Source organism: Thalassophryne amazonica, chromosome 11 (assembly GCF_902500255.1).
Source record: "Thalassophryne amazonica chromosome 11, fThaAma1.1, whole genome shotgun sequence".
NCBI lineage: Eukaryota > Metazoa > Chordata > Actinopteri > Batrachoidiformes > Batrachoididae > Thalassophryne > Thalassophryne amazonica.
In genome coordinates this window covers 38,613,920-38,624,094 of record NC_047113.1, presented here as the reverse complement: position 1 = coordinate 38,624,094, position 10,175 = coordinate 38,613,920, and the positions used below count along the sequence as shown (strand labels likewise).

The window sequence follows — 10,175 nt, the reverse complement described above, 5'->3', positions numbered from 1 at the left end:
AAACCCACCACGACACACTAAAAAAACAAAACTCACGTGAAAGTATGATGTCTCACTTTGTGGTCTAATTTTAGAATGTTTCCCAACCTTTGGGGGGGGGGGGGGGGGGGGGGGGGTCATACAGGTTTGACTTGATTTAACCCTCTGGTGTCTACAGACTCACCAGCATTTCCAAATCCACTTTTTGACATTTCTATGAATAAATCAGCAGCTGAATGCAACAGAATCTTTGACCACTTCCTGAAACTATATTGTCTTAGCTGTAGTTTTTGGCTTCCCTAAATACAATCCATCACTCGCAGCCAATCCTAGAAGCCAGAGAATATCACATAGTGCAACATCAGTGCCCGTCTGTGCTTACAACTTGCTGTACTGTGGGCAAAACACACCAATAAACACTGAAAATCAAAAATAACTTTCCCACTGACCTGAAGACAGGCTCTTTAGTTTACTCTTCCACACAACAAAAATATTCAAAACACGGAGTGATTACTGTTTCAGGAGCAGCACATAGGAACTAGGCAAGAACTGATTTCATTTTCAAGAGCGAAGTCAGGAAAAATCCCTATCTTTAACATTGAACAGTTTTTCAAAAAGTCATAACTGTCAAAAAAGATCATTTCTTTCATATTTGACAGCCGTATCCTTTATCGACTGACAAGGTTTGATTAGGATCTGATCCAGATTACAGCTTTTGTGGCCATTTAAATTTAACATTGAAAACCCTATTTAATGTGTATTTTACATTATATCTTAATCAAACATGCCCCAATCACTCTCATATTTGAAAGTGATGTGCAGGCTGACACAATCACCTGACAAAGTTTGATGCAGATCTGATCCGGATTGTGGATTTTGTGGACATTTGAATTTAATATTGAAAAGCTCATTTGGTGTACATTTTGCATTATATCTCAATCAAAAGTGTCTCGCTCACTCTCATTTGTGACAATGAGGTGCAAACTAGCACTCTCAATGAATAGACTAAGTTTGATCCGCATCTGATCCATACTGCAGATCTAACATATTTGATTTTAACATACAAAAGCCTTTTTCATCAATATTTTGTATTATAGTTTAGCTTATAAAAGTCACTTCTAACAGTAAAGATGTATTTTCACGAAAGAATGGAAAAAATTTCGAAAAACATATTTCATAATTCGAGCATTAGAGCCAAATGATATCTTTTACACAGTGTTGTAGACAAATATATGTTACATTCAGAAAGTGGAAATTGTCCTCAATGTTTTGATATGCACCACTTGGGCAACTATATGAAAGTACAATAAAAATGGAATTAGCGAAGGTAATGTAAAATGACCTGGACACACCAGTGAGTCTGTGGACCCCACACGTTTAACAGCAGCACTGAATAAGCTGTATAGTTAATTATAATATTTTGCATCTTTAATTCATATCAGAAAACATACAAAAAAAAAAAAAACTTCAAAAAAATAAGTTATTTGAAGGATGCTGCATGAACCCTGAATTAGTGTTTAGTGTACTCGTAAATAGATTGTGGAATATATTTGGAACATTATTTTTAAAAAGTAGTATTAAAAAAGAAAATGTTAACATTTCAAACTTGTAGTTTTATGAAACATACAATATCACAAGGTTGGGAACATCTGCATAAAACAGAGATGCTGCTTCTTAAGATTTTTTTTTTTTTTTTTTAAGATATCGTACAAGTACCATACAATGCTACTAGTAACAGTGTAATCACAAACTCCTGGATTAGATGTAAAGGAGCAAGAAAGTGAGAACAATTGTGATTAGCTGTCAGAAAGACAGCTAAGACCACTCATGTCCACAACCGTCCACTCTGTCTCCTGAATGCAGCTTTGGCGTGAATTCTGTTTTTGTGACACAGAAGTCCATATGAGGAGTGATTTATACTTGTGATATTTTGGCACGCAGAATAAATAGTACAATAAACACTGGATGTTAAGATGTTGAATAGCACCATGTTAGTGTCACATTATATCAGGTGGATTCCTGAAAAGTTAAGATTTATGATCGGATGCCCAAAATGCCCCAGTGACAGTTACTTGGCAGAATGAACTGAATGAAAGTGAAATGCCACAGATACAGTTGATGAAGACTGTAAAAATTTGACTATTTCTGTGACAATAGGGCGGGGAGAATATGACAACACTTTGGCAGTGACATCCAGTATCTTCCAAACAACTTTTTTTCCTTATTAAAAAGTCTTTCACAGGTCACTATTGTTAAATGTTGTCCAGTCTGAGAAAATCACCTCATACAATTACAATCAGCAATCACACTGACAAAAACAAACATGTCACTACAAAGAGACAAAATCCTCAGAACAGTGGAAATGAGGACTTTGGTACACTGAACGAGGAGGGGTGGAACAGCAGCAGACGCCATGCCATGGCAGTGTTTGGATGAGGGGATCGAACACTCATAGCCCTTTGTTGAAGAAGACCCTCTCCACTCCTGGGTGGTTGGTGAGAATTTTCTCCCTCAGCTCTGGCTCTACACGGCTAACTGACATGGAGCTTAATGGTGGTAAGGAATTGGGGGGAGAGAAAAAATTTAAAATAAAATCATGGAGGTTAGCCAATACGCAAATGTAGAACCAGCCAGCCCACATGATGATGGGTTCACCAGCGTGGAATTTAACCTTGTCACTCACCTCTTCTGAGGGAACAGAGCGCAGCAGAGCGGAGTGGCAAAGACCAGGCTGGGGGGACAATACTGTTAATGCACTGCAGAAATCATCACATCGTCTAAAAATACTCAACATGTTACAGTCAGAAACTAATTTTACAATTCAGAACCATATTAAAAATAATAATAATAAATAAAAAAAATCTAACAGCAGCTTATCAGGTGGCCCGTCTATGACAACTCACCAGACTCCCACCAGGCTGACTTGAATAGGTGCACTCATCCATGGGAACCTCTGAAAAGACCAGGCACAGAAAAGTAATGAGTGGCACAAAAGCAGCACTGAATTCCCAGAGAAGAGCGGCCTCATGACTGCAGAGCTTTTCATTTATCTGAAGTGTGACGACTAAAAAGGAACCGAATGATGTAGACCCCGTGGAACATCAGCTTCACTCCGTCCTGCCTAAACCGGGACTAGCCAACCACTACGTTAATCACCAAATAATCTGCTGAATGCCTTATTGATGAAAATCAATGAAGCATTTGGCTTTTATAAAGTGCTCATTTCTATTTTCTACAAATGTTTTAAAATTATGAAAAGTGGACCGACAGGAAAAACCATTTGGAATTTCCTTTCTGGGAAACACAAACCCACAGGAGAGCATTAATGGTCTTGTATTTGGAGGGTGGACACCCAGGTCTAAACTGGGGGGGGCTCATAAAGATGGGCAATTGGAGAATCCTTGGAAACTTGGAGGATGCCTGTCCACTTTTAAGACACCCGGAAGTGGTCTGATCTCACCTGCTTTAGTTCTGGTCCCGCCACACTGAGGGAGGGGCAGTTGCTGTGGTGGCTTTTCGAAGGTGTCAGGTATCCCTGACAATGAGCACGGTATGAGGCTCAGATGTGAGCCTTCTGAGGGTTTTTAATCTGTCCTCTCAGTCTACACCCTGATCGCAGTAAATAATATCTTATCAAGGAAGACTTCACATACAGTTTCTCTTGGTGACGGACAAAAGCCGAAGACGGTGCACACTCCACTGGTCACGGCTGATTTGGTTGACTAATTACTTCATTTCTAATAATTTTTAAGGATAAATAGGACATTTTAGAGGAGAATTCAGCAAATGCAGTTCTCTCTAGTTTTATGTTTTCATGGCAGAAACAGTATCAGACGACATCACCGACCTTTAAAAAAGCCTTCTTTTCCAAATGGTTCATTAAAAGGGAGGGATAGCTGAAAAGACATTAAAAAAACAAAATCACTACATGACACAAATTTTAAATAACATTTAAAAACAGAAAACTGGTTGTACTTTATGTTGAGATTTTCTTTATTAAATTCTACCACTGCGGGACAAACAGCATTTCCACAACTCCCAGCAGACTAATGCTCGTACCCATTCCCGGAGACGCCATGAGGATTCTGGAAACCACGACCTGAAAAATCGCCTGCTGTGCTGCTTTTGCCGACTCTCCTAACCTGTTGCCGTTCTCGTCTGTTATAGGAATGCCGTGTTTAAGTTCTCTGAAGAAAGAGGAAAAAATAAAGACAATCAGCTGACATTTCACTGGAAATGCTCCTCTCATCTCTGAGGGGTTGTGGAAAATATGCAGTCATTCAGTATCACAAGTCACAAGTATATATTCTCCCTCACTGACACACAGTCCTGTACAAAAATTTCAGGCACATCTCATGTATCCAGTAGTTGTGAAAAACCTAAGAAATATTTAATATTTATGAATAAATACAACAGCACCATGGCTTAGTGATCAGCACTGTTGCCTCACAATAAGACGGCTGTGAGATCGCTGCCCGCCTGGTCCTTTCTGTGTGGAGTTTGCATGTTCTCCTCGTGTTTGTGTGGACAAGTGGGACAAAACCCGAGCACCTTCCAAGAACATGCAAGTTCGGTGAACTGGAGACTCTCTAAATTGACCGCAGGTGTGAGTGTGCATGTGTTTGTCTGTATGTGACCCCGCAATAGACTGGCGGTCTGTCCAGGGTGCACCCCGCCTCATCCATTATGACTGCTGAGATAGGCTCCAGCCCGCTCTTCCCCGTGATACTTCAGTGGAATAAGCAGGAACAGAAAGTAAATAAATGCTATTACGTAAAGTACTCGTATATGGCCATTTAAGTTTTAAAAATACAAAATTCCAATCTTCATATGGTCAATGGATGAGAGAGGTCCTGTATCATAATCATTTGGAAAAGATCAGATACACAGTAAAAAGGTCTGTTAAGGTTTATTTTGATACATGGCAGTCTTTTTTTTTATCTTATTTTGAGAATTTGTCTGCAGATGTTTTCATTTAAATACCGTTAGGTTTTGTGAAACATGCCAATATATCCAAGATTGTGTTTGTTTTTATTTTGATGCCTGCTCAACTTGTTTTTTTTTTTTATTAATTAATTTTTTCCCCTCAGTGTTTGTGATCCAGTTTAGAAGGGGTGGGTTGGATGGGTAATTTTAAGTTTGTTTCATCTGTTTATTTTGTGTGAAAAAATAGGGGAGAAAAAAAAAAAACAATAAAAAGGCTTTGATTAAAAAAACAAAACAAAATACCTTATATACTTTTTTTTTAGGTGGTCTCTTGCAATTCGGAAATAAATCAGATTGCATTTACCCAGTGTTTTACAGTAACTTTATCATTTAGTAATCATTGGTTGTGATGAACCCGGAAGTACACTGACAAGGGGAAAAAAAAAAAAAAAAAAAATCAAATGCTTCATTTTGAACAAAAATTTGGGGTGCTTAAAATCTTTGCACATACACATACATTTCCCTCTCACACATTCATAGACACTAGCATGAAAACGTTTGTGTATTCTATTGTGTATTCTTGGACCCCCCCCCCCCCCCCCCCCCACACACACACACACACACACACACGTACTTCAGTACCTTTGCCTCATCAGTGGGATGTTTATACAGTTAGCAGCGGCAACAGCAGCGAATGGAACAAACCGTCCAATCAGAGGAGACACGTGCTGCAGCAGAAGAGATGTTTTGAAACAAATCCAATATATAATAGTCATCTGCATCATCATATCACATTCTTTTGCACCCTTTCAGACACCACATGAAGCAATCCACCAATCAGGCCTGTATGGTAGAGTGGCCAGATTGAAGCCCCTCTTTAGTAAAAGGCACATGGCAGCCCGCCTGGAGTTTGCCAAAAAGCACCTGAAGGACTCAGACCATGAGAAACAAAATTCTCTGGTCTGATGAGACAAAGATTGCCAGGCATTGTATTTGGAGGAAACCAGGCACCATCCCTACAGTGAAGCATGGTGGTGGCAGCATCATGCTGTGGGGATGTTTTTCAGGAACTGGGAGACTAGTCAGGATTGAGGGAAAGATGAATGCAGCAATGTACAGAGACATCCTGGATGAAAACCTGCTCCAGAGCGCTCTTGACCTTAGACCAGGGCAACAGTTCATGTTTCAGCAGGACAATGACCCTAAGCACACAGCCATCAAAGGAGTGGCTTCAGGACAACTCTGTGAATGTCCTTGGGTGGTGAGCATAAGACCCAACATATAACACTGTCTTCAGAATAAAGTTCCATCTCCAAATTATGATACTCAGATCTCTGACTGAATGCAGATTAAACCCAGAATAATAATAATAATAAAACTACATATACTTTTTGTATATCACAATGATTCCATGCAAAAAATGTGTCAGATCTCTTTATGTTAAACATCTGACCGGCCAAAATTTGAAATCCATTTTTATTAAAGCAGTAAGTCTCTTCGGCTGCTCCCTTGTTTTCACTCAGGGTTGCCACACCAAGCCAAAGTGGGTCTGTATGATGATTTGAAGTGTGGCAGGGGTGGAGTTTGAACCGCGAACCTTTCACACTGAAGTCAAGCACACTATTCACTTGGCCACCACGCTGCCCCCATTTTTTTTATTATTATTAAAACAGTAAAATGTGAAAATACAACCACCCGATTCTCAGCAAATAATGTAAATATATATATAAATAGAATAAATGGATTAAAATTTGATGCATGCAAGATGGACATTAGGAGCAGGTGTGGTTTAAGTTATATGCAGTTTGAAATTCTCTCGACAATTTTTTTTGTTTCCAATGCCGATGTGTGGTGACCACCAAGGTCACTGCTTCTTGTAAAACAGAGGCATTACAGAAAAAAATATGTATTTATCAGAAACAGGCAAAATGTGAGTTGTGTGAGGCTCTTACAAAAAAAAAAAAGACCTGGTTAAGAGTCATGAGCCTTATGCCCTACACTACAGAATCACTGGATTAGAAAAGGAATGGTAGCCTTAAATAAAAGATAATGTGACTTTAATACGCTCTTCCACTTGTCAAATGATTTGTCGCATATCAAATCAAATCAATTTTATTTATATAGCACCAAATCACAACAAACAGTTGCCCCAAGGCGCTTTATATTGTAAGGCAAGGCCATACAATAATTACGGAAAAACCCCAACGGTCAAAACGACCCCCTGTGAGCAAGCACTTGGCGACAGTGGGAAGGAAAAACTCCCTTTTAACAGGAAGAAACCTCCAGCAGAACCAGGCTCAGGGAGAGGCAGTCTTCTGCTGGGACTGGTTGGGGCTGAGGGAGAGAACCAGGAAAAAGACATGCTGTGGAAGGGAGCAGAGATCAATCACTAATGATTAAATGCAGAGTGGTGCATACAGAGCAAAAAGAGAAAGAAACACTCAGTGCATCATGGGAACCCCCCAGCAGTCTAAGTCTATAGCAGCATAACTAAGGGATGGTTCAGGGTCACGTGATCCAGCCCTAACTATAAGCTTTAGCAAAAAGGAAAGTTTTAAGCCTAATCTTAAAAGTAGAGCGGGTGTCTGTCTCCCTGATCTGAATTGGGAGCTGGTTCCACAGGAGAGGAGCCTGAAAGCTGAAGGCTCTGCCTCCCATTCTACTCTTACAAACCCTAGGAACTACAAGTAAGCCTGCAGTCTGAGAGCGAAGCGCTCTATTGGGGTGATATGGTACTATGAGGTCCCTAAGATAAGATGGGACCTGATTATTCAAAACCTTATAAGTAAGAAGAAGAATTTTAAATTCTATTCTAGAATTAACAGGAAGCCAATGAAGAGAGGCCAATATGGGTGAGATATGCTCTCCCCTTCTAGTCCCTGTCAGTACTCTAACTGCAGCATTTTGAATGAACTGAAGGCTTTTCAGGGAACTTTTAGGACAACCTGATAATAATGAATTACAATAGTCCAGCCTAGAGGAAATAAATGCATGAATTAGTTTTTCAGCATCACTCTGAGACAAGACCTTTCTAATTTTAGAGATATTGCGCAAATGCAAAAAAGCAGTCCTACATATTTGTTTAATATGCGCACTGAATGACATAACCTGATCAAAAATGACTCCAAGATTTCTCACAGTATTACTAGAGGTCAGGGTAATGCCATCCAGAGTAAGGATCTGGTTAGACACCATGTTTCTAAGATTTGTGGGGCCAAGTACAATGACTTCAGTTTTATCTGAGTTTAAAAGCAGGAAATTAGAGGTCATCCATGTCTTTATGTCTGTAAGACAATCCTGCAGTTTAGCTAATTGGTGTGTGTCCTCTGGCTTCATGGATAGCTAAAGCTGGGTATCATCTGCGTAACAATGAAAATTTAAGCAATACCGTCTAATAATACTGCCTAAGGGAAACATGTATAAAGTGAATAAAATTGGTCCTAGCACAGAACCTTGTGGAACTCCATAATTAACCTTAGTCTGTGAAGAAGATTCCCCATTTACATGAACAAATTGTAATCTATTAGATAAATATGATTCAAACCACCGCAGCGCAGTGCCTTTAATACCTATGGCATGCTCTAATCTCTGTAATAAAATTTTATGGTCAACAGTATCAAAAGCAGCACTGAGGTCTAACAGAACAAGCACAGAGATAAGTCCACTGTCTGAGGCCATAAGAAGATCATTTGTAACCTTCACTAATGCTGTTTCTGTACTATGATGAATTCTAAAACCTGACTGAAACTCTTCAAGTAGACCATTCCTCTGCAGATGATCAGTTAGCTGTTTTACAACTACCCTTTCAAGAATTTTTGAGAGAAAAGGAAGGTTGGAGATTGGCCTATAATTAGCTAAGATAGCTGGGTCAAGTGATGGCTTTTTAAGTAATGGTTTAATTACTGCCACCTTAAAAGCCTGTGGTACATAGCCAACTAATAAAGATAGATTGATCATATTTAAGATCGAAGCATTAATTAATGGTAGGGCTTCCTTGAGCAGCCTGGTAGGAATGGGGTCTAATAGACATGTTGATGGTTTGGAGGAAGTAACTAATGAAAATAACTCAGACAGAACATTCTCACAGCATATGTGAGAAACATAGTTCGATCTCAGGCTACGGTTCTGTTGGACAGATGGCTATTTAAAGGCAGCTATAGCTACATAGCTGGTCAAAACTTACAATGTACATTATATTTTGAGTTTATTTTCTTCCCCAAATACTTCAGAGCAGCAACTAAGAATCGTTTTTCCAAATCAAATAATAATAAAGATTAATTTTTATTAGCCTGATGATTATTTTCTTATTAGTCGATTATCATTTGGTTAATTTGTGAGGAAATTATAATCATAAATTCCACCAATAACTTTCAACCTTGCATTCAATTATTTTATCATAAAAAGTATTTATTTAAAAATAAATTTAAAACATAAAGGAAATTAAGTGCCAAAAATTTTAAAAGGTATTAATGGAAAAAATAGGGACGACAACCTTGCACACAGCTTTGCCTCCTTCTGAGACACAAAAAGACAAAATAAAATCCTAATTTATTTCAGTCTGCAATCAAGAATTATTTTCATTACCAGTTAATCTGTTGAATGTTTTCTGGATTAATCCATTAGATGTTTGGCAAAATGCCTGAAAAAGATGAAAAATATCAATCGGTAGTTCCCAAAGTTAAAGATGACGTCCTCAAATATCTCACTTTGTCCACAACCCAAATATATTCAGTTTACTGTCAGACAAGAGTAAAAAACAGAAAATACATTTAAGAAGCTGAAATCAGAGAATTTGGACATTTGAGAAGAAAAAGAAAGACTCAAAATGATGAATTGTCAAAATTGTTGGTGATTAATTTCATAAATCGTTTAACTGATTAATTGTTGCAGCTCTAAAAATGGTTCCTGAACAACATTCATTTTGAGTTTGAAAATGTGTATTTAGGGAGGGGTTTAGATGGATCACTACTTTTTATCGGCACTGTACTCATAATATAGCTCTTCTATGACAAAAGCAAGCCGTTTGTGCATGTATAACTTCACGTCAGCATTCCCGGTTCACGGTTCAGTTGAATGCATTAATATGCTGTGGAATGAGATTAGATGAATTGATACCTTTGTTAGTGCATTTAGTCCTAGAGCGGTGGCAACTGCCCCTGTGGTGGCAGACACGTAAGCTGTGCCAAGCTGACTGCAAACAAAAGAGCCACCAGTCACATCACAAAAAAACAAACAGCTGAATTAAAGGGTTAATGCGCACCAATGCCAGT

The 10,175-nt window shown here is 38.7% G+C and overlaps 1 protein-coding gene across 1 annotated transcript in view; it reads right to left on the bottom strand.

Annotated features, from left to right (window-relative positions):
- The window catches only part of LOC117519951 (sideroflexin-1-like), a 37,913-nt gene that overhangs the window by 19,947 nt on the left and 7,791 nt on the right, over positions 1–10,175 (bottom strand). Inside the window, 8 exon segments of the mRNA XM_034181245.1 lie at positions 2,390–2,525; positions 2,663–2,710; positions 2,883–2,932; positions 3,827–3,861; positions 3,864–3,875; positions 4,039–4,166; positions 5,548–5,633; positions 10,021–10,096. Of these exon segments, the coding sequence (XP_034037136.1) occupies positions 2,429–2,525; positions 2,663–2,710; positions 2,883–2,932; positions 3,827–3,861; positions 3,864–3,875; positions 4,039–4,166; positions 5,548–5,633; positions 10,021–10,096 (532 nt within the window). The 3' untranslated portion in view covers positions 2,390–2,428.